The sequence below is a fragment of the Etheostoma spectabile genome, chromosome 24 (assembly GCF_008692095.1).
Source record: "Etheostoma spectabile isolate EspeVRDwgs_2016 chromosome 24, UIUC_Espe_1.0, whole genome shotgun sequence".
Taxonomy (NCBI): Eukaryota; Metazoa; Chordata; class Actinopteri; order Perciformes; family Percidae; genus Etheostoma; species Etheostoma spectabile.
This window is the reverse complement of record NC_045756.1, coordinates 7,205,870-7,231,352: the sequence shown is the minus strand read 5'-3', so window position 1 is coordinate 7,231,352 and position 25,483 is coordinate 7,205,870. Positions and strand designations below refer to the sequence as shown.

The following is a 25,483-nucleotide window of genomic DNA, read 5'->3' as shown; positions in this document are numbered from 1 at the left end:
CTAGGCTTCAAAGGACTATCATACATTACCGCTATCTTCATCCTATCATCACAGATGACCTCTTTTGGCGATGACATTGGCCGCCATGTGAAGGCAGATTCCACGTAGTAGCGGCCTGGCTCTGCAATAATCTGCACCCCACAATCAGGCGGGAAGAACTCATCCAGTGCTTCGTTAATGATGACGGAAAACTAGGAGGGAAAACTACAGTGGGTGAATTGCATATTTCACCGGTATTAAGCTGGGGTTCCACAGACTGAATGAAAGCAGAGAGGACGATTTTTCGTCCTTGTGAGAAAAGCGGCATGATTGAAGTCCGCTGACGGTGTCAAAAATGCCCTGGATGTCCACCGTTTTCTTGTTCTCCCAAATTCGAGGTAAGCCAATGAGAGGCAGACTCATAATCAAGCTTATAATATCTTGTATCTAACCCTCATGTTCCTCAGGTCAAATTGACCCGTTTTACTATATCAATATTCTTTTAATTCCCCAAAATACTTGATTGATTCCACCCAACGCTCTTTGCAGTACAAGCTCTACTTCATTAATTTGGGCGTCTTATTCAATTATAGCATTTGTGTAACAATTAGATTAGTATCTTGCTTTTTTAGTAGTAATTTTACTATTTGAAAAAAGTTAAATTCCAAGTTCTGATTATCCATTAACATACCTTAAAAAATTTTAAATAATTCCTAATTTCTGCTTTCTAACTCAAACATTAGCTATAATACTATAAAAGAAGTTTATGAGTATGAAATCCAAAAAAACTGAAACAAGTCAATAATTAGTGTTACGTAGTGTTGAAAACCTCAAAAAATGACAAACATTGAAAAAAAGCATCAAGTGTTGAAAAACGGACAGAAACGTAAGACAAAGTTAAAAACATGATATAAAGCATCAACAAAAGGGTTGATTATTGATATATATTTGATGTTTGATATTTTACTGTTAAGATATTCATCCGACGTCCCAAGTTTTGTGCCAACTAATAAATAAATAACTGAAAATGGTCAAATTTGACCAAGGACAACATGAGGGTTAAAGAAATGCCGATAAAACAGACAGGGACGAGTCTAGTTTATTATATCTGCAGGTTAGGTTAAAAAACTACATGTTTTATGTTTGGGGGGGGGTTATGGAAACTCAATAAATCAAGGACCATTCACACTGCAACAGCTGGAATATTTTCACTCTGGCACCTACTGGATGAATGCATTTCAATGGTTTTATGAAATGTGACTGTACAGCATCCATAACTAATTTAAATACAGTTCCTCTTCTGTTAGAACACATGTATAAATATCAAAGTACTCAAAATGAGAGCATATTTATCATTACAACTTTGTAACTAGTTCATTTTAAATTAATATTTCCTAGGCTATATCTATCTATCTCTATTTTTTTCTCTATCTATCTATCTATCTATCTTCTATCTATCTATCTATCATCTACTCTATCTATCTATCTCTTCTATATCTATCTATTCTATATCTATCTACTGTATCTCTAGTAACTATATCATCTTTATCTATCTATCTAATATATTTAAATATACTTGATCTATCTCTCTCTCTCTCTCTCTTCTATATAATATATATCTCTATCTCTATATCTATCTATTTCTATATCTATCTAGATCCTACGTACTCTAAACTTATCTATCTATCTAAATATTTAATATATCTATGATCTCTTCCTTCTCCTCCTCTCTCTCTCTCTCTCTATCTATCTATATAATATATATCTCTACTCTATATCTATCTATTTCTATATCTATCTACTGTATCTCTCTATAGTAATCTAATCATCTTTACTACTATCTAATATATTTAAATCTATGATCTCTCTCTCTCTCTCTCTCTCTCTTCTCATCTTCTCTCTCTACTATCTATATATATTATATCTCTATATCTATCTATTTCTATACTATCTACTGTACTCTATAGTAATCTTATCAATCTTTATCTACTATCTAAATATATTTAATATATCTATTGCTCTTCTCTCTCTTCTATCTATCTATCTATCTATCTATCTATCTATCATATATATATCTCATCTATCTCTATCTCTAATCTATCTATTTCTATTCATCTACGTATCGCTATAGAATCTATATCAACTTTATCTATCTATCTATCTAATATTTTAAATATACTATCGATCTATATCTATCTCTCTCTATCTATCATCCATCATCACCATCCAATCCCCTTTCTTGCTAGTGAGAAAAACCCTGAATATTAAATTTTTAAATTTTACCTCTTCAAATTTCTCTTTAAAGTCCCCGATCGCAGAGAACCTCCACCAAGTCCAAGAGTCTCATCTGGAATCCGAGCAAATTCTGAAAAAAAGATCAATAAAAACTGTTTTTAAGTAAAACATGTGACACTACCTCACTAAAGTAAAAGTCCTGCATTAAAAACGTACTAGAGTAAAGTATTATAAGCAGGATTGACACGGTTACAGTACTCATTGTGGAGTAAAATGTTCCCGTATCAGATGTTTCTGTATATTTCTTAATGTGAATTAATATGTATGTTGCATTTCCTGCTGGAAATGGTTAGGATTCTGCTCATTTTAACTTTTTTAAAATCCTGTTGGTGTTAATTCACAGCAATGCACCATATTCTTTAAGATCATCATATGGTGGAGCGTCCAAGAAGCTATCCAAGAGGCTTTTCAAAGATCCTATAAATGAGTTTCATTGACCATAAATTTAAAAAATAACTGTAAAACTAAAGTCAATAAGTTAGTGTTAGGTAGTGTTGAAACGTCAGAAAAGTGACAAACAGCTGTTTTTTTCAGTATGCTCTGGGGACAGGCAGCTGGCAGATAGGGAGGAGAATGTTTGCGTGACTTTGCTAGAGCTAATGTCAGAAAACTTGATAACAAAAATTTTTGTAGTAATGTAAGTAATGAACTGGGGATGTGTCATGGTGACAATTGTATTAATTCATTTGGAGATATGTGACTTCACTAGACACTAAGGGCTTAAAACCTTTCAGCCAAATGTAGTGGAGTAAAAAAGAACATATCACACATGTATAAAATACTAATGTGTACTTATACGTCCTTGTAGTCTACTATAGGGACGGTTTTTTTTATGCAGGGGCTACCGAGGCGTTTTGGGGCCTTCAGTCAAAAAAGACAAGCCATGTAACATTTTTCTATAACCCTCCAAAATGATTGGGAAAAAATACCTGACCCCTCCCCAACATTTTTGTTAACATCTGGTTCAACTTTCAGAATAAAAGCTGGTCTGCTATATTTTTTGTATGTTGGTGTTTTCAGTTTTTTTTAACTAAACAGTACAGACATCATACTAATGGATACAATTATAGTTTTCAGCAGATGTCTTAGTTACAACACATGGAAATCACACGGTCTCTGGCTGACTTAACAGGAGGCCCATCTGCCGATGGGGGGGGGGCAGAGACTCAGAGGCACTTTGACCATTTTGCTGTTTTCATGAATGCTAAGTTGGATGACCCTCCAGTCGACAAAGAAAAAAGACAGGACCCATCCCTGTTTTCCTCCGCCGGTCCTTCATAAATACCCTTAGTACATCATTTACGTCACTGTGTGCATTATTTGAAACTTCTAAAGTGGCAGTATCAAAACAATGACACAGGTTTGTGACAACTGCGAATCATCGACACATAAATTTAGACAAATATTACACGTCAGTTTCTTGTGTTCTGCAAGAATTGCTGTTACGCTGACTTACCGCCATGTCAAAGACTGTCGGCATCGGCGTTGGCCTGTTTGAACACAAGCCTCCGTGCACCCGCTGCCTACTGAAAGCTGAGCCCGATGATCTCGGAGCCCAGCTCTCCAGCGTTCCAGCAGCTGCCCCTGCAGCCATTTGGGCTCCGAACTTGGAACTGAGTTGTATCAGCGATTTAGAGTCATCCACTGTGATGCGAGTACCAGTCTAAAAGAATCCAAAAACTTAATCAATCTTCTTAAATGGAAACTTATTTTTGGGAACAACTCTGTACAATGGCCCCAGTATTAAGGAGATGGCTGCTGTCGGCAGGTGAGAAACAAGCTACAATGTAAGTATAGGACAATTGTCCAGCTTGTTTTACCTTCACAAAAGTGCTGTTTTGCCGCTGACGACTCAGATTATATTCTAAGTGACTGACAACAATTGGTAAGGATTTCGAGAAGGCCGACCTTTCTGTTAATTATTCACAATGCTTTGCAGGGTGTATGACATTTGAATCTGTCTTTGTGTGTCTCCCTGAAGGTAGAAGACAACTGTTTGTCTTTAGTCTTTCCTCCAAGGACAATGCCACAAAGTCTGACAGCTATTTTATCATAACCGGTCCCGTCCCAGGTCGAGACCATAGCCTTCCAAAGACAAGTTCTTTTCCAGCTAAGACATAACAACCAGTAGAGAACTTTGACACACAAGGCAGATTCAAAAAGACGTAACAACTCCACTCGTCTGCCTGGGAAGATTAATGTGTACACTAAGATTAGGTATTTTTCTTCTCTAGGGGAAGAAGACGACGTAACAAGAAACTTCCTAACAAAAAACATCCGCAAAATTGCGTTCCCTTACGCCACCAGACTCCATGTAAATAAACAGTAATTTATAGCTTGTATAACACACTTCATTCAAAGTCAAGAGCAACAAAATATAACTGTTATAAGCCATTTTGGGTCATCTTTCCATTTTTCAAAAATCACTACTTCAGTGTGGTTGAAATAAAACACACAGTTTACCCGTTTTACATGTAAAAATATGTTGTTCTATACACGCTAAGTTCTGTTTTTTTAAATGGAGTCTGGTGGGGTAAACAGAAAGTCTCAAGAGTTTTTAAAGACCTTTCTTTCTCAAAGGGATCCTTTCCATAATGTTGTCAGACACTTACATAATCTGAGTCTGTCAGCAGCAAAACACAGTTTGTGAAAGTAAATACAAGCGGCCAATTATCCTATACTTGGACAGTAGCTTTACACTCTACGTAGAAACAAAATTATCAGTTGTTGTTCACACTACTTGCTTTGGGGTGACAGAGAACATTTTCAGGAGTTCATCCCACTATCAAAAGTCATCACGCTTACTCATGAGCACAGGCGTTTTGATGTGCGACATTGGTTGGTGTATGCGCGTAAATTATTTTATCGGGTGTCGCTCCGAGGGACAGGGCCATCTGGATCTCGGCCTGTTTTGACAGTGAGAAGGATACAACCTCTCTCCGCAACAAGAAACAAGCCAGCGAGTTATTTGATTTTTTAAATTCTTCATCGGTACCTTGCTAGCACAATCCAAGCCTGTGTCCAGACACGCATCATCTCAAAACTACCGCTGTGTTGTTGCCTTCACCGCATAGAAGGCTTGACTCGAGGTAGGTTGGTGAGCCATCGGGAGGTGCCTCTTGTACACGCTGTCTAGATCTGCCACAACGGCTCTTCATTGTCCTAATGAACAAGCAAGTTCACATTATGAATTGAAAAGAATCTTGACTATCCAACTTACTTTTACACCAAAATTCATACTTCGAAGATTTAGGGACACGATTCCCGATACTTACCACTGCCGCTCTTTTATTTTACTGTCTATGACGTCTTTGTGGTCCTTCCGTTGTCCAAAATGTCAATGCCACAATTCTCAAGGGAAATCAATGTTATACATGTTCCTGCAAGGATAACAAGCACACACATAAGATTATTGTATACGTCAAACCTGGATTCCAATCCAATCAACATTGTCCGTCTTTGTCCATAGCCATTTGTCTAGATCATGCCAGCTAATGTGTCAAAAACCCAACTGTAGGCCCATATGAGTGACCAAAGATTTTTTTTTTCATCTTACCGGTCCATGCTCCTGCGATATGTCTTATGTTTATGTATTATCGCAGCCTTTCTATAAGCATGAAAACTGGATGTGAGTTTGACAGTGAAGTCAGCTAACACTCATAGGACATGTAGATTTTGATTGGCCAGTCTTGGCTAATCCCGCCCCATTTCATAACCAACAATGTAAACACACGAACAAAGTTGTAAGCAGTCGCCAGGGGCATGAGTTGTAATAAAATGTGACCAATGTTTACTTAAAGATTATGGCAAACAAGTGACACATAATATAATTGAATAGATTCTACAACTTTGATTAAAAATGTTGAATAAAGAACAAATTTATTTAAGGAGTACCTAAACACAACAAAGGTTTCCACTGTTTTATCCATATATGAAGAAAGCTAGCATTATTCAAACATAGTCACTTGAGGTATTTGGAAATTATATGCACTTTTTTGTCAGGAACATATAAACACACAAGCAACAAGTGAAAATGTGTAACCACGAGGAGCTGAACCTGCATACACCGTAACAGACTAGCCAACATTAGCTCATCTAGTTATCTCGTTTACTGTGGAGGAGAGGTGGGGCCGGCCGAGGCCAGGAAAATTGCAGAAGTAGATCACGTTAGCTGTATCTCAAAGCCGGTATAAAGGTTATATTTGGAAAAGTCACTTGAAATTGTGTTAACCGTCTACTTTTTCAGTCATTCATTGCCATGCATAAACATTAGGCCGCATCCTGAAACGTTATTTTAGGTTAACATCTGTTCTTTATCACCTTTCAGCCAGTAAAGTTGGACTGTTCGGGTAACTGGCAGCATGCAAAACAATGTTCGACTGAACTGTTACAGCAATCATTGTAAAATACGATATTAAACAAGTCTTACCTTTGTGAAAATGGCAGTATCTGAATGCTCGATGACAATGTCCATTGTCTGAAAATACAGTGGTGCTCTAAGTTTACATGCCCATGCTTAGTGACTAAAAATAGGAATAAAAAAAATCATGTTTTGGAAATTTATCTTAATGCCTTAATTAAAAAATGAGGTAAAATCCAACCTTAAAGGACACCAATTTATTTTGTGAAATAATGTATTGTTAATAATAAAAGTGCTTCTTTAAAACAAGGGGATAAGTAACACCCCCCTATGTTAAACTCCATAGAGGCAGCACATTGTATTATAAAGGCCAGTTACTTCATTCTAATTGTTGCTCCTTTCTGTGGTTTAAAACGTTTGGTTTCCCCAGAAGAGAAAACATTAAAAAACACTTTTTTTAACAGTGTACATACATTTGAATATTTTTGATAAAACAGTTCTGTCAAAGTTGGTTGATTGATCTAAATATCTACAGCACCATTTATCCAACACATAACATACACACAACCATAATAGAATAAAATGAGTATATTGCACAACGTCATAAACAAGATAACTACTTACCTTAACATATATTCTTTCAGATTAAAACGTTGATTGGAAAGGGGAAAACAAAGGGCAGAATATATATGCTGCTCAGCCAAATGATTTTCAAATGCCGTGAATGGCATCCAAAGCCTAAACAACGTGGGGACCATCAATTACCATTGGAATGGATGGAAGAATAGACAATAGGGCTAGGCTCAACCAATGATCACTCCAGGAAAATCAAAGAAGCAAAGCTATCAGCTAGAAGCCCGGTTATGCAACTAAATTAGAAAAGCAAACCCTTGAAACATAGTGAGACAAGTTATAATAGAGGTAAATTTGGAGACAGTACTTCTTTAATCATATACATTAAATGCCTGCACTAAGCTATTCAGCGATAACACTAACTCGCCCATTGTATGACCAAGGTGAAAAAAAGCTTTTGGGGGGTTGTTTGGTTTGAGGTCGGGCGCAAAGGACCTGATGGAGAATTCATTTTTATAAGTCTTTTATTTAGGACCCTGGGTGAAATTACTCCAAACAATCCCTTAATGTACTGAAGTCACCTTTTGAAGATCAGAAATATACTCAACTAGTTTTCAAATTGAACATACCATAACTAGCAAATGTTGAAAGATTTCGGACTTAATGTCACAGAAGAGGGCAGCGACATTTCTTTTTTACAAAGTTGCATAGACGTGTTTTCAAAAACCAACTTTATTCACAAAATGAAAAGCACAAAAGTAAACAAACAAAATCTCACAACTAAAAAGACTTAAGCTAAAAAGGAGTAAAGAATGCTTTTTTTTTTTTTTTTTACATAGATGAGATAGTTTACCTGAACTGAGCACGGCTGCATCTACAGCTGATTATTTGATAGCTCCCCCATCTCAAAGCTCTTATTTTGGACCGAGGAAACACGCGGGCAGCCTTCCTGGAAGCCGTGCAGCTATAAGGTTCTAAGACACTCAGAGGAAAGGACGTCTCGTCCCTCTAAAACACATTTGCTTGTTTCCTCACTCCTCATGTATCCCATAGCCCTTGAATTGCCTCCTCGAGTCCTCCACTTCTTTCCTCGCGTCTTAGTCCCTCGCACTGAGCGGCACGGGGAGACGCAAGAAATCATCAGCTTTGTTGGGCGGAGTTAGCGACTCCTTCAGCTGCTTTCCTGGATCCTCCCTAAGGGTCCCAAAGATCCCTTTGTGATGTGCATCTTTGTTCCTTGGGCACAATAAGAGCTTTGAAACGGCCTTCATCGAGCAGGGACAGAACTTTGGTTAAGCCGAGGAGTTTGTCAAATAAGGACCATGAGACGCAGCTCTGGTGTCTTTCCCCTCCAAGCGACATGAGAACAAGCACATGTACTTCAAACAGGACGGCCAAATGAAAGATGCAGCTTTTTTGTAAGGCCACATTGTTGGACTGAACAGAGAACCAATAAAGGCAGACTTGGGTCCTCACAGCATTTAGATGCTAGATAGATATTCTATTAAGCCCAAGGGAATTTAAGACATCCAGTAGCTTATACAAATATATCAAGACACGCATATATTTCACCATACATAGAATCACTCAAAAGAATTTATCTTTAAACTTTTCTATGTCAGATTCAAATCAAAGGTTTGCCTACTGTTAATGTGTGTGTAGTGTCCATCTGTGTTCGATAAGTAACATGGTTGAAAGAAGGATGTTTACATGCAGACTCAGTGTCAAAGCCTGAACAACAACTTAGCAGTTTGGCCGTCCAAACTCGACTAAACGAACATAACAAAATATCCAGTTGGTCTAGATGCCAATAATCAAATCATACATGAACATTAAAAAAAGCTAAACAGTTAACAACTTTGCTTAGTTGCTGTCACTTGCTAATGCTAGCCTAGTTGGTCCCATTACCACATGATGAAATCCTATTGTTGGCTGGGAGAACAAGTCAAGCGATGCAGTCTCTGCATCCCAACTCTGCAGGCTGAGTAAGCTTCAGTCCTGGTATTAACATGGTGCTAACTGCTTTTGTTCTCAGTAGTTTAAGGTTAACTGGTAGCCTTTTCCAAATCAGTGATACTGGTTTACTGGGACATCTGCTAGAGAAAACTATCTGGAGTGCAGCCAAGAACAGCAGCCGCTGTTTGCCCTTAGAGAATGATGATGTCACAGCCCTTCAACTTATCAGAGACTGGGGAGTCTGCTGGAGACTGAGTTGGGTGTGTGTTCCTTGTGACTACAGACAACTTCCATTTAGGAGAGAGATCGGGTCAACCATTGGCTGTTTGTTCTATTTTGAAAACAAGTAGACTTTATGTTTCCAAATTAACAGTTAATCCTTGTGATTCAACAGTTGCATTAAATTCACAATCAGATCAATTTCTGATAGTGTTTGGATTTTTGACTTGGAGGTGGAGGTGTTGATCTCTATCCCTTTTTAATCATTTACTTTCAGGGGTTTCAACCTGACTGAGGTTTTCGCTCTCTTGGCCAAATGGTTTCTTCTCGTGTGATTCTCATGTGTATGTTTAAATTTCCACTTTCTGTGAAGGCTTTCTACAGACTGAGCAGCTGAATGTTTTCTCTCCTGTGTGGATTCTCATGTGTTTCTTAAACTTCCACTCACTCTCAAAATCTTTTTTACAGACTGAGCAAATATATGGCCTCTCTCCTGAGTGGATTCTCAAGTGGGTCTTTAATGTCCACTACTTCTAAAGTCTTCTTAACAGATGAGCAGCTAAATGGTTTCTCTCCATTGGGTGTTCTCATGTGTTTATTAAGATTACCGCTGTCTGTAAAAGCCCGTTTACAGACGGAACAGCTGAATGGTTTTCTCTCCGTGTGTGTTTTCATGTGTTTTATGTAAACTTCCACTCTCTGTAAAAGCTTTCTCACTACGAGCAGCTAAATGGTCTCTCTCCTGTGTGTAATCTCATGTGTTTCTGTAAACCTCCATTCTCTGAAAAAGCTCTACTACAGACAAGCAGCTAAATGGTTTTCTCACCTGTGGAACTCATCTAGTCTACGTAAGCCAGTTTTTATAAACGCTTTCTTACAGACGGAACAGCTAAATGGTTTCTCTCCTGTGTGGATTCTCATTTGTTTCTGTAAACTTCGACTCACTCTAAAATCTTTTTTTACAGACTGAGCAGCTAATGCTTGTCTCCTGTGTGGATTTTCATGTGTGTCTTTAATGTCCAATAATTCTAAAAGCTTCCACATACTGAGCAGCTAATGTTTCTCACCTGTGTGTAATATCATGTGTTTCTGTAAATCTCCATTGTCTGAAAAAGCTTTCTTACAGACGGAGCAGCTAAATGGTTTTCTCCCTCATGAGATCTCAGATGTCCACTGGCGCCAAATCTTTTTCACACTCTCTCTCACCAGTACTACGTCTCAGATCACTGCCATAGACTTCATTATCTTCAGAGAGTTTAAACCTGACTGGTTCTCTGGTCCCTTCCAATCATTACTGTCATCTGTCCCAGGTTCAGAAGAATCTCCAGTTCTCATCAGAATTCCAATCTGGATCCGAGTTTGTGGCTGGTTCTGGTCCTCCACATCCTCTTCATCAGCTTCGTTTTGATCTCTTCAGTTATCTGTGATGAAGCTGTGAGAACTGAGGTTCTCTCTCCTTTCACTCTTCACAGGGGCAGGAGTGGAAGAACTTGGTGATATCAACCTCCTCCGCCCTTGAAGCTGCACTTCACCCTGATGGCTTGGAGTTCCTCCTGTTCCTCTTAATGTGGGGAGGCTTTGTGTCACCTGGTCTGGACTGGAGCTCCACTCTGCTCATGTTCTTCACCCACAGGGGAAGATTGAATAGAGGCTTGGTGATATCAACCTCCTCCAGCCCTTGAAGCTGCACTTATCCTCACTGGCCTTGATTTCTTCTGTTCCTCTTTAATGTGCGGGGGCTTGGTCCTCCTGTTCCAGACCGGAACTTGACTCCTGCTGATGTTCTTCACCAGCATCACTTGCTGGACATCCATAGGTAAACCTGAAACCAGATAAGCAGCCATCCATGTGAATCTTAAAGACATTTATTTGATTTTTCCTCAACATGTCAAACTGTTGACCGCAAGCGAGGCAGGAGGAGACAAAGCAAGAGTGGAAGTAACCACCGCTTGTTGTTACAGGACACAGTCACCATTGTGTAAACTCCTGAGCCTCAATGCTTGTATTTTGCTTTTTAGTGGATGTCGATCTGGTTACTTTACCGAACTATCACGCCGCAATACGACTGACGAATCTGAACCTCGCGTTACGATTGTCCACCACAGGTGACGTCGGGTACATTTTTTCCAAAAGTTGAATCGGGCGTGGTTGGCCGATTTCTTTTTTTAATATGTAATAATCAATTATTTGTTATGTTATGTGGTAATTGTTGGCAATGAATACACTACTAAATATTCAAGGGCCTTGTAAATGTAGCAGTTATATAAGGATTCTTGCCTTAAATTACTGATTGTTATTTGTTTTTGAAGTTATCGTTCTCTCTTGTCAAGTTAAAAAACCTTTGGATTGTCTCTGGTAAAAGCATAGATGACTGGTGGAACAGCTCGTTATCTGCACTACTGCATATCTCCAATTTAGTGAGAGACATTTTCTTCTCAAAACATCGGAACCCGTGAGAAAACCAAAGAAGTTGTCACTGCCGTGTTTCATCCATAACCAAATGACGTTGGTACTACAGAGGACGGACTCAAGTTAATCAAACGGTGCCATGTTACAGCAACAATGCAATTCAAAGTGCTTTACATAAATATTAAAGAGTAATAAAAAACGGTCGGACAATGGATGTTGATGAAACAGTGGATATGACACATGCCTTTGGGGTGAGATCTGGGTTCAATTCCCACTGCGATACATCAGCCAATGTGTCCCTGAGCAAGACACTTCACCCATGTGGCTCCAGAGCGTGCATACTCTGACATCTATAGCAATTTTAAAAGTGTCAACAATGACATGTAACTTAATTTATAATTAACAACTAAAATAGAATGGACGTGGATTTGAAGCGATTTGCCCTCGGTTTGGTTTGTGTTTCACACCAAGCGTACCAAAATCGTCATTAACAATCACGCAGAACGTCCACTCCTCTTATTGGCGGATGTGTCGGGGGAAGAGGCAAGTAAGTAAATACTGGAAGAAGGTCTTGTGTTCTGGATTACTTTGCTCTGCCGGCGTCTTCTCAAATGTAGCGGCAGCTGGTTTGACCCCGAGATGCAAGTGACAACAACACACCTGACAACAGGAACAGTGCTCAGGTTGCGGAGTATGTATGCTAGGCCGGTTTGAGTAAGATTACATTCCCACCAGAGCTTGATTGAAAGCGTACCAAGACCACCTATCAAGCAAGTCTTGTACGCTTGTTTGGTTTGCTTTTGGTGTGCACCAGAGTGTTAAAGCGCCCTAATATACAAATACAAGAATACAAGTTCCAGTGTAATAATTGACTGATTATTTGATTTAATAAGTTGCGGGGATGGATGAGTTTAGTTTTTGAGTTTATTTACAGGGCAAGTGAAAATAAATCTTGAGCCTGAAATATTTTTTGGAAGGGGGGGGGTTCTACAGTGAATGTTTCATATGGCCTCATTAAAGCTAATTTGACTGGCAAATACAGTAGTTAAGTCCTTCTTACATGCAATAATAATAAAAGTCATTATTTTAAGAAGTAAAAAAGTTTTGGAGACAATTTTTACTTTCTTCTGACCATAATAAAATAGAGTCATGTAGATTTACATACTGCAATAAGATCAATCCTACACTGAATCATGTGAAAACAAACTTTCTAGATGTGGTATTACTTGGACTCATCATCAAAAAAAAGGGATTAGTACCTTCGTGATTTGTCCATGTTGACATTATATGCTTCATGACATTTAAAACGTTGCTTGTTTGCTTTTCATATAGCCACTTCATTTGATAATGAATTATTAATATGAGTGTCTGGTATCTTCCTTGAACAGACGCTGCAGCCGGGTGCTTCCCGTCTCCTCCCTTGCCACTATTCACCCCCAGCGACATTTGTTTAACTTCTTTCTCAACTAAAGTTGCCGCTTGCCGCGTTACCACGGTGACCACACGCTGCACTCCTCGCTTTTCGGCAAACCGCCTACGGTGGCATGTGATTGGCTAGAACTTGTTTCATTGGTATAAGTTTTATGATTGGTTAACCTAGCGGATCAAAAACAAATCCAGTGTGATTTGTTTGTTTTATTTATTGTATTTTTCTAAAATAGCCATACCCCAAAATCTGGCACCAGGCCTGAGTACTTTAAGCCCTGGTGTTTACTTAAGAGGGGTGGTCTACTTTTCAGGAGGTGCTCATAGGTCTCCTCATTTCCTTCACTGTATCCTGACATCACCATCAGTCAGAGCGATGTGGTGGACTATGTCCCCGGAAACCTCCCCGTTGCGGCCCCGACGTCCAAAGAAAAGAAGCGGCAGCGCCAAGGGCATTAGTTTAAAAACCTGCAAAACAGTGAAGGAAGATAATGCATTTACTATTATTTACTATATGATTATTATTCAAACCTTGGCTGACCAGACATGTATAAAGTACTAGAGACCCAGACACGTAAAAGTAGAAGCTTTGAGTAGAAGTTGAAGTGCTCTTAAGCACCCACTTAGTGGAAGTACTAAAGTATTCAGATTTTGTGTACTTAAGTACTGCAGTAGTTTTTAAAATGTCACTACAAGTACTGAAAGTAAAAGTATGTGTTATTTTGTTGGGTTTCTGTAAATAACATCACAGAGTACGGTCTAGACCTGCTCTTTTATGAAAAGCGCAATGAGATACTGTTGGTGATTTGCGGCTATATAATAAAGATTGAATGTAGTTTTAAGAAAGCATTTAAAGTTTGAATATATCATATCATATTGTTTATATTATTTCAATGTCTAGCCAAAATGGACACTCACAATTCTTTGGCTGCAGCAGTACGAGGACAGGAATGTAAAACACACGCGGCATGTCATGAACCACGGGAGCTAGTTAGCTAGCGCTTCTAATAGCTCAATCTTCGGGAGGCACTCCGACAAATGAAACATGAACTTTAAGTATGGCCAGGTGGTCTCCTCCTTCCTCACCCTCACCGCTACGATCGCTCAAAGTTGAGGTGTCATTTCTAGGTCTTCCATCTCGAAACAAACTTAAAAAAAGCCAAGTGTTCTCAATCAGGCCGGCGGCAGAGCAACAGGCAGAACGGGAGCAGGCGCGGTCTTCTTATGAACAACTTGATTGGCTGATGACCAGTTCATCAAACCTGGTGACAGAGCTGTCTACCGCTTTAAGAATTACCGAGTAACGATGCAGCACCTAAAAAGTACTAACTCATTGAAATATGTAGTTTCTACTTCGTTACAACATCTCTGGGCTTGACGCATTAGCATAACAGAGTTTAGCCATGTAAATTTGAGGCCTATTGGCACAGGAAATGTTTAACTCCTTTTTGCAAGCTAAGCTTTGGCCTTCGGTCACAATATTTGATATTTTCATACATGACGTGATACGTTACAGTGTAACAGACAAACTGATTGATGATAAAACTTTGTGTTGTTACACCCTACTGGTGGTCTTTCACATTCACTAAAAGCAAGACTGATTGAGAAATAAGATGTCTGTATAGTCTGAGAGGCCAAAACCCCCTTTTGAATTGAGTGATTATTGTATTTTCTGGACTATAAGTTGCATTTATAAAAAAAATCCCCTATTCACACTTTTTCTGCCCTTTCTCTGCGACACTTCATGGATGTGAAACGTGAGGGGGACCTCGTCCATGTTATGTGTTGTATGATCCGGTGACAGGTGTTTTGTGTCAGTTACCTGCTTTCCAACGAACTCATGAAAACTGTCGACCTGTGCTTGGCGTCTGCTGCCGGTTTCGGACACGTCCGTTCTCTGATAAAGAGGTGGTTGCGTTGCAGGAAGCTGCTGACACCAAAGCCCCCTGCAAATCCTTTAATTTCATCTCCTTGGCAACTACCACGGCTTGGAAACGCAACTGCCCAGTGACACGCCTCTCCCGCAGCACGTTGTTCAAACACCCATTTTTGGACTCGTTCCTCCAGCCTGGCATCTCGGTTTTCAGCCCGCGATTAGCTTTTTTTTGTCTTCTTCATTGCAGAAAGAGCAGCCTCTATTTTTCGCCAGTCCCTCACAAGTTTCTCACTCACTCATCCAAAATTTCTTTCTGCTGCTCGATTACCGTGGCGGCTGCAATTTGACTACCTGCAGTTTGTACCAGCAGAATAGATTTTCCGCTTTTGCGGCATTTTGTGTTGTGTTTCAGTCTTTCGTTAATTTTTTCAGGGTACAGGAGCAGCATATAGTTGTCCAAGCCTAGAGCGCCCTCTCGCTGCTGTAGACTATAATGATAACTCCTTGTTCATGTCGTCAATATGAATTAATGTTAAAAACATTGAACTATATATATTTTGATCTCTAAGTCGCACCTGACTTTAAGTCGTATTCAGCCAACTATGAAAAATGTGACTTATACTCCAAAAAGTACAGTAGAACTCACTGATAGCTGGGCCGACTTAATGCTCCTGCTGGAGTTTCTGAGAGACTTGACAGTAGATGCCCAGCTACACTGGTTCAGCTTGGCTTGTTTTTTTGGTAATCCTTCATTAAACTGCAGAGGGCAGACACACTCCACACATGTCATCCTCCGAGGGAATTTGGGGCCTGAACAGGAGGGGCATGGCTTTTTTGGGGCTTTGTCATTCTGCAAAGGAAAGAACAGAGTTAGCTTGGAGATGTTTGCAGTCATTTTGTTTACAGTACAATAGACAAATGAATGTTGCATTCATAAATATCCATAATTAATAATATGTTCCTTGTGTACTCCTTCTCCATGAACAACGTGAAATCAAGAGCGCGGGTACCTTAAACCCTAACACTTGAGTCCCCGGCTCCTCATTGCTAAAAATGGAATCCATCCAATTAATGCAAATGAGGAGCAGCGACCCCACACAAAGTAATTTTTCAAAGATGACATAAAAAGCTCTATTTTGGAAATATAATCTCTTCAATACTGCTGTGATTTTGTAGGGAGTGCATCTAATAAAAAAAAGAAAAAAAAGGTATTTTCTAAGTTAACCATTCTTTGTTGACTGTATGCTTTAACACCAAGGAAGTAAGTGCTGTGACTAACATTACTGTCTGAAGTGAATTCGAGGGAAATTGTAGATTATGCTGGTTACCTAGCATGACACCATGTATTCAGAGAATACAACCAGGCCAACGTGTATGACACAGCATGTTGCTTCCTCTAAATGTCAGGATGTTGTCAACTAGCGGGGTCCAGCTAAAACATCTGTGAAAATGACGTAGATCGGACCCAGGCTTCTGTAGTAGCTTAGTGTTATGTTTCCATTGTCGCCGCGCCGAACGTAACGTTAGTTGGGACAGCAGACCCATGTTTCTTTGGCTAACTATATTACTTTAGCAGCTTCTGCGGTTTCTTTAGGCTAACTATATTAGCATTAGCCTGCCTGTAGCAGCTTTCTGCGGGGGAAAAATGGGCGGGAGATGTTGTGATTAGTCGTATATTTAGTTTGTATTTAAAGAGCGAACTAAAACACTGACTGCTGTTGCTTCAACTGGCTACCCATCAAAACTATGCACATCACTGTTAGCACAGCGCTGCCTACGTGCTTATCTACACACGGAGAGCCTCACTTCCCATAACAATACCCCGCTCTACTAACGTCACATCACACGTTGCCCATGGCTACCTTCTTAACCCTTGTGTGTCTTCCAATTACCATGAACTTGTCCTTCCAGGTCAAAATGAATGAACTTTTTGTTGTATTTTTTAAAAATGTTTTGGTGGCGCTTCTTCTGATTTTTTTCACTTTTCCCATGCGTTGGTGCTTTTTTTTTAATTAAAATTTAAAATAATAATGGGTGTAACTCCTTCTTGAATTCATGTCAACAAATCTCATTTATAATTTAATCAATTATACATACTTTTTAGTTAAAAGGCAGAAATTATGAATTATTATAATATATATATATAATGATTATTATTATTAACCTTTAAAATCAGAGATGTTGAAATGGATCATAGAGGTGTAGATGTCAAAGTTTAGGTCCGGATACGGTTTTTAAAACCATTAAAAAAAGAAAGAATCCAATTGGTGTATATTAAATAAAACACCCAAAAAATTGAATGCAGTTAATTCTTAATTAAACACGAAGATGCTATTTTTGGGCAATTTTGTGATAGAAATCCATTTCTGATATAAACAACTTTGAAACGGGTCAATTTGACCCAGGACAACCAAGGGCTAAAGGGGCGGGGTCGGAGCCGGTAAGATCATGTAAAAGAAGAACCGTGGAAGTTTACTTTTCTATCACGCAGCAAAAAAAGGTATGTCCAACATGTCCAACATCGCAACATCCGGCATGTTACTGTCGCGCAAGCGCACAGATTTTTTGCATCAATGCTAAAAACCAATATCTTCAGTCCTACCTCAGTAACATCAATATTTTTTCAACTCAGACTTGTTTTAATTCACCTACCCCTTCCGTGTGTATTTGTAGCTCATCCATTTTGTGTGTGATTGAGGCTTGCAGTGACAAAAGCCGTGTTAAACACACTTATCAATAGCACTAACCAGCAAGAACGAACAGGGTAGATGAATTAAAACAATGTCTGATTGAAAACGCATCTTGACGTTACCTAAGGCCTGTTTATTTGTACAGACATTTTTAATTTCTGTGTGTCTGTTAAGAGCACAACAGGCTCTAAAACTTGCCCTGTTAACTGCTGTTTTAGCTCAGTGGAAGTTTTGGTACACGACTGCTAGCTGCTCCGTGTTGCTGCACCGAGTCAGGTCGGGGTTTTTTTGCATCAAAGTACTCGCATATTCTAGCACAACCGATCAACATAACAATATCAGAATTCCTCCTTTAATGGTTAGCACTCTAGGCTAACATTAGATTGTAGGTAACAAAGCAGCTAAGGCCCGAGCACTGGAGGGAAAAAGCCTTTGTCATTTTCTGAATTTACTACCAGACTGTTGTAACCGTTCTCTTGTTTGCCTTTACCCACCTTAGTCATTATATCCACATTACTTATACTCATTTATCAAAAAATCTCACTGTGTAAATATTGTGTGAAAAAGCCCCATTAGTCAGCACTACAATATCGTGTTCAATATCAACATCGAGGTAGTTTGGTGAAAATTATCGGGACATTTGATTTTCCCATACTCCCACGCCCCATTTTTATGTATACAGCACTTTTCACGAGAGAGTCAAAAAGTGCTTTACCGTGTGTAGAACTACAAACATAGTAGAAAAATAGTCTAAGAATAAAAAAGTATTGAGTGAGTTTGCGTGTACCCTATATATTACGTTATATATAACCTCCAATAAGGCCCCAACATCAGTCGACGTAAGGTGGTGTGCACGATGGACAGACAGACTTCTCAGACATGAGTACTGTACTGCAGTTAGGAGTGGCCTGGCATTTAGTAAAGACCAAGTCCTCGATTAGTTCAATAAGTGCCCTTATTTACTTGCACCACTTCACTAATAATAAGAAGCGTCAACGGAAAGCCTCGTGAACACACAACACCGTGTTAGCAGAAGCTAGCTGTTAACGGACGGTGTGTGTGGCTAGTTTAGCTAACGATAGCTTAGCACTATACATTACATGGAAATATGTTTCCCAGAAGGAAAGAACCAAACCTGCGTCCCTCCGCTACTCAGTATCGTCTGTCTGGACCTGGACGTAACCCTCAGATAGTTAAAGACACTAAACTGAACTTCTTATATCCTTCCTACGCTAAGCTAAACCGACAAACACCTTTCTATGCTAACTGTGTTTCGTCGGAAAGCATCGCTGAGACTCGGAAACACTCGGAAACACCTACAAACCGCCTACATCCCTCCGGCTTTCAAAATAAAGACCTTTTAAAAGCAGTTCTGGTTGAGGAACGCCTATACTCTGTGACAAGGCCATTGCCGATTTCAATCAGACAGCGTTGTAAGGCATTTTGGGCTAACATTCATTTTACACACGTGGCCACCGTTATGCAAATCGGTTCCATTATGAACGTGCACACACTTATTGTTTTTTTGTCACGAACACGGTCGTCAGCGAAACGCCGCGGTAGCCGTCGATGGCGTAACGACTCGTACGGCAAGTGGCACGGAACGAAGCTTGTGACTAGCATCTAAATACAAGCTAGCACTTACTTACCGGCTGCCGGACAGTGAGTATCTTCCACAACTGCATGTACCCCTCCTTCCCCGCCTTCCTCGCCTCCCGCAGCCGACACACCTCCCCCCGAGCGCCCGGTGTGTGTGGTGGGGTCCCTCCATGGCCTTCAGGCGGGACCAAATTGTAGTTTATTTCCCCCGCAAAAATAGTAATTGAGCACTGTAGTAGTTCTGACCATATCAAACTTGAATTACATGGAATTATTATAATAGTAGTAGTATGTATTAGTAGTTTGATTCCCTGATTTTTGGTGCCATTGGTACTCAGATATTTTAGAGTAATTGGTAGTCAATTTCCTCTGGCCTTTGGGCCCGACTTTCCCCTGAATTTTTCTTCTCATTGACTCATTTGATTTACAACATAACTACCTTCATTTTTATTACTTTGATGATCTGAATCTGTAGAATAACTAAAGATTCGATCATTCTCAGAGATGTAGTGGCGTATAAGTATGTAATATGGAAATACAAGGAAGTATAGGAATATAGTACGTATATTTCCATATTATCCAAGTATTTACCATTCAGTATAGACTGTGATATGAACTTATGTGCCAGGTGAACATACACCCACTTAATATTCCCCAAAACATGTCTCTTTATATGTAACTGAATCTTTTGATTTTTGAAACGTACAGACATTTTTACATCTGATTGACTGTGATTTTTTATTATGATGAACGTTTGAATAACAAATACGACTATAATATTCAATTGATTTCAATATTTTATGCTCAATCATAAACAAGAGTTGCTTAAACACTTTCAATAGAGTATCGTCGAACCACACCAATAGTACACATATAGGGCACGTGGCAATAGAAGAACTCCCTGTTTAGCGAGAACCTGGACAGCCCAGGAGTCTGGTAGGCGATCTGTCTGACGGGGCCATTTTGGGGGGTGATGAACGTGGCGAATAATAAGCACAAATAAATAGTTTTGTCATCAGTTCCTCGGTCCTAGCACGAGTCACGGCATGTTGTTTACGGTGTGGCAGGTCTAGCTTCAGGATTAGCAGGCTTTACAGGGGGTAGCAGGGGCCACTCGAGACATAGTTCAAAGGCACCTGCAGGTACGTGGCTGGTAAGGACGTCAGCAGGTGTAGTAGGACGTAGCGGGTTAGCAGGAGCAACTGCCAGGTGTAGCAGGGCACCGCGGGGCGTAGCATGGCATCGGCGGGCGAGCTTATCAGGTGCATGTGGAGCATGAGAACTTAACGGCGTAGTGGTGTCACAGGCAACGTGCGTAAGAAGGCTATGCAGGATGTAGCAGCGTGTGGGGCATGCAGGGGCTGCAGGTGCGGATCTGGCATGCCGGTGTAAGCAGGTGCAGGTAGCCACACGGGCAGCAGTCGGCACTGCGGGCGTGCATGGTGTAGCAGCACCGCATAGACGTGCAAGGGTGTATAGGGCACTGCATCGGGTACAGCGTGCACTGCGGTACGAGCAGGGCACTGCCGGGTTTTGCAGGGCTTTCCCTCTCTACCTTACACACATTTTTTTTAAATGAGTTTTGGAATGCATCTTTTGCTTAGAAATGGGACAATATAAAATAAGTTTGCTGAGATTGTCCAATCCACAGAGTGTGGCGGCTGGCGCGGTGCAGACGGTCATCGGTCCCAGGCAGTGACCACTCATTGGACATGTAGACAGCTGGACGTGGACAATGACGTTGCTTGTGAACCAACCAATGGATTATGGTAAAACATAGCGCTAGCATATAAGTACATGTCCATTAATATTTATAGTGCATGCACAAAAAATCCAATGCATGGGTGATTTGTGATATTTTAACTTAAAAACTTTGCTTAAAAATGAAGTTTGTAAAAAAATAGATGGCTTACTAAGGCATACTTTTTAGTAACTCATAAGCAAAGTAAATAAGTAAGTTCAAATGTGGAATCAGGATTCACAAACTAATCTGTTAGAGTTGTTACCTTGCAAGACAGGAAAATTGGACATTTGGTTCATGCAAAACTCTGAATAATTTCCCACAATGTTGACACGTTTTGTCAATTAGATTAATAATTCAACTTTATTGTCATTACACATGGTACAAGGAAGGCAGCAAGGCAGCTTTATTTGTAGAGCACATTTTCAGCAACCGGGCAATTCAAGTTCTTTACACAAAATTCATAAAACAGATCAAACACAAGTGCAAACCGTTAAAGTCTAACCATTACAAATCACTAAAACATGAATAGCCAGTTAAAACAAAATAAACAGTAGGACACAAAAACCAAGAATAAAAAGGTTACAGTCACAGAAGAAAGAAATGAGCATTCATGTAGAAAGGCAGCATCAAAAGGAAGTCTTCAGCCTTTATTTACAAGAACTGAGAGGAGCAGCGGATCTACAGGTTTCTGTCTGGAGTTTATTCCAGATATGAGGAGCATAGAACTGAAAGCGCTTCACCCTGTTTATTCTGATTCTGGGACAGAAAGAGCCTGCCCAATGCCTGAGAGGTCTGGGGGGTCATAGTGTAGTAGCAGATCAGAAATGTATTTTGGCCGAACCGTTAAGGGATTGGATAAACTGCAAGATACTTTAAATCATTCTTTAGACACAGTAAGCCAGTGGTAAAGACTTCAGAACGGAGTGATGTGATCCATTCATCTTGGTCTTAGTGAGGCCTCGAGCTCAGCGGCTGAATCACTGCAGCTGTCTGATTGATTTTTTAGTAACCTGTAAGACCCCCTTTTGGTTTTTATTGGGTTACAGTAGTCAATTCTACTGAAGATGCCATCATGGACCATTTTTTTCCAATCCTGTTGCACATAATCTTTTAACCCTTGATATTGTTCTTTAGGTGATAGTAGGCTGACTTTGTAATTGTCCTTTAATGTGGCCTGGTTAAAGGTCAGGTCCTGAGTCCTTACTACACCAAGATTTCTGGCTTGGTCTGTTTTTTAACATTGTTTTTTTTGAAGCTGAGCCGAGACCTTTTATCGTTCCTCTTCTTTTTCCAAAAACACTACCATTTTTTTTCCTCATTTATTTCAGAAAGTTTCGGCACATTCCAGTCCGTTACTTTGGTTGATGCAGTTAGTCCAGTTTTTTATTTGACTATAATCCCCTGCGATAGTGATTTAAAGTTGTGTGGCATCCGCATAACTATGGTACTTCTTTTGTTTTTCTTCCATAATCTGAGCCAGGGAAGCTGTAGATGTTAACAGAAGAGGCCCAGATTGGAGCCTTGCGGACCCCGCACGTCATATTGTACGCTCAATGCATAATTACCTATTGCACAAAGTAATTATCCCTATTCTTTCGGTAGGATTCAAACCAGTTTAGTACTAAGCCATAAAGTCCTACCCAGTTTTTCCAATCGTCTAGTAATTATGCCATGGCGACCGTGTCAAAAAATTCGCACTGAGATCAAGTAACTAGATTAAAATTTTGCCACGATCATGTTAAGTGGATGTCATAAAGATTTTGACAAGAGCCGTTTCAGGCTGGGTGTGGTCGGAAACCCGACGGCAAGTATCCAAACTGTGCTTCGTGACAAGCATGGTTTGAGTTGTTTAAGACTACTTTTTCAATGTTTTACTTAAAAACGCACCAGGAATTTGTTTTTCGCCACCTTTCGTTCAGTTTCCTACACGCCTCTTTTTTCTGTGTCTCGACCATACGACATTTCTCCATGAGATCTTTTCTAACCCCAATGACAACTTGAACTTAGGGGAGCCATGGCATCAATAAACTTGTAATTTTACAGTTAAAATTGTCTACAGCTCACTGCCTGAGAGCCCAGGCGGCGGTGTGGAGGAGAAAAGCTGAAGAAATGTTTCACTTGTGTTTTTCGTGATATACAGTTTTCTGATAATCTGTGTTTGGACACTTTTGGGCACAGAGATATTGCCGTTAAGAACCACAGGAATATCAAGAGAGCAACGTCAGTCCCACAACCTTGTCAATGTTCAGAACCATTTGAGAACAATCAAGTCAAGTGTGGTCCCTTATTGTGCGTGGGCTCCGTCACAGGCTGAGTCCCAGTCCATAGGTTTCCAAAAACACCAACCATTTCTTTGGTCCCCCTGTCCTGGGGGTTGTCACCATGATGTTAAAATCACCCGCAATGATTACCAATCAAAGTTCTAAAGTTATAGACAGCAGTTCAGGAATTCATCAATGAGGTTGCACAATAGTTAGGTTGCCTGTAGATATTTAGAAACATCGCTTGAGGACGATCGTAATTGCATAGCAACACCTATTCCCAAAGAAGCACATTTCGCTAACATATTTGCGTACAGTGAATGAGTCATTAGGCAAAATGGCACTCCACTCCTTTCTTGTCACTCTCTTCTCACTCATAAAACTGAGTTAGGGGGAGCCTGACTCGATGCGAAACGCACGCTGTTTGTTATGGTCTAAACCATGTTTCCAGTTAAAAACATAAAATCTAGATTGTTTGATAATCAATCATTGATTAAAAAGGATTTTCCTGCCACGACCTGACGTTTAGTAACGCAGTGTTGTGGTGTTTTCATTTTTTTGGAACCTTTAGCTGACGCGGACTGGATGCTAAATTTGCTAAGTTTTCCGTTAAGTGTTTTCACCATTCTTTTCCTAGTACCTACACAACATAAAATTGATGAAGAGTTGAATCCACAGAAGGCCCGGCATGTCTTGAAAAAGTCCATGCAGTGTCTCTAGCCTGGACCAAGGCCGGCAACAATCCGTCATGCTTCTGGATTTTGCACACAAGCGTCTTTATCAGTCTGAGTGGAAGATTTGTTACCTCCTGCAGAGGAGCCCGGCGTTTTCTATTAACCGGTTAACCCAGGCGTTTTAATTTTGCCAGTGTTGAGATATGGGGGAAGGAAGGGTGAAATTTGGTTCCATCATCTACCCATTTGATTCCTGTGTCAGTGATACTCCACATGGTGGTAGGGGAAAAGGGGAAGGGTGGTGGAGACAGCGATGCTCCTCAAAGGATTCCGGTTGGTAAGAGTGTTTGAGGGGTGCGGGACGTGAAACGAGAGTTAGGTTTTGTAATCTCTGTCTGTGGTGTCCCAGGTCAAATCTTGCTCAGGTGGGGGCTGGTGGTTGATCACGGCCACACGTTGTTTGTGTCCTTCCTTTTGTTTTGATTCGTCGTTCTCGTGTCCTTGGCAGATGTGTTTATCGCAGAAAGTAAAGCAAGTTAGAGGTGACACTGTACTCCGGTCTTGTGACGGGAAGTCTATCTGCTTTAAAAAGATGTCTTGATCTCCCAAAAATGTTTAAATTTTCAATGAACGCCGCGAGTGGAGTACGTTCAGTTGAAAGCCTTTGTTTAGTGCCAACAAGTCGGCTGAATCTCTCGTCTACCCTCCTCTTCTGACTGACGGTAGAGGGCCACGGATAAACACATTGCGTTTAGAGAGCTGACGGTGCTCAGCAGTTCCTTAAAGTCCAGTTTCGGCAATTCAGCCTGTTGCTTTACAACATCATGTACCCTCTATGCAGAATCATTTCTTCACAGTTGGGTGGTGCTATGACAGCGTGGATTTTTTGGGGTCAAGTCAGACACCATGTCTTTGGGAAACAGAGTATTTTGGTGTTTTTAGACTGTTTTTAAAGCTTTTACAGCAGAGTCACCCAGCATCAGTTTGAGCCCATTGTTGCTTTTTCTTTTTGCAATTGCTTCTCAGTCCTTACCCTGCAGTGTGGTGAGAAACGCAGTCAGGAGGGAAAACTACAGTGGGTGAATTGCATATTTCACCGGTATTAAGCTGGGGTTCCACAGGGAGCTGGAATGAAAGCAGAGAGGAGCGATTTAATTCGTTCCTTGTGAGAAAAGCGGCATGATTGAAGTCCGCTGACGGTGTCAAAAATGCCCTGGATGTCCACCGTTTTTCTTGTTCTCCCAAATTCGAGGTAGCCAATGAGAAGGCAGACTCATAATCAAGCTTATAATATATGCTGTATCTAACCCTCATGTTGTCCTCAGGTCAAATTGACCCGTTTTACTATATCAATATTCTTTTTAATTCCCCAAAATGACTTGATTGATTCCACCCAACGCTCTTTGGCAAGTACAAGTCTCTA

At 40.2% G+C, this 25,483-nt stretch overlaps 2 protein-coding genes across 2 annotated transcripts in view; one reads left to right on the top strand and one right to left on the bottom strand.

Moving 5' to 3' along the window:
- Window positions 1-25,483, top strand: part of LOC116674034 (gastrula zinc finger protein XlCGF57.1) — a 138,681-nt gene that overhangs the window by 11,016 nt on the left and 102,182 nt on the right. The window lies entirely within an intron of this gene.
- LOC116674236 (ornithine decarboxylase) overlaps window positions 1-25,483 on the bottom strand; it is a 32,013-nt gene that overhangs the window by 1,099 nt on the left and 5,431 nt on the right. Inside the window, exon 7 of the mRNA XM_032506839.1 lies at window positions 88-191. Coding sequence (XP_032362730.1) covers window positions 88-191 — 104 coding nt within the window. The remainder of the gene's footprint in view (window positions 1-87; window positions 192-25,483) is intronic.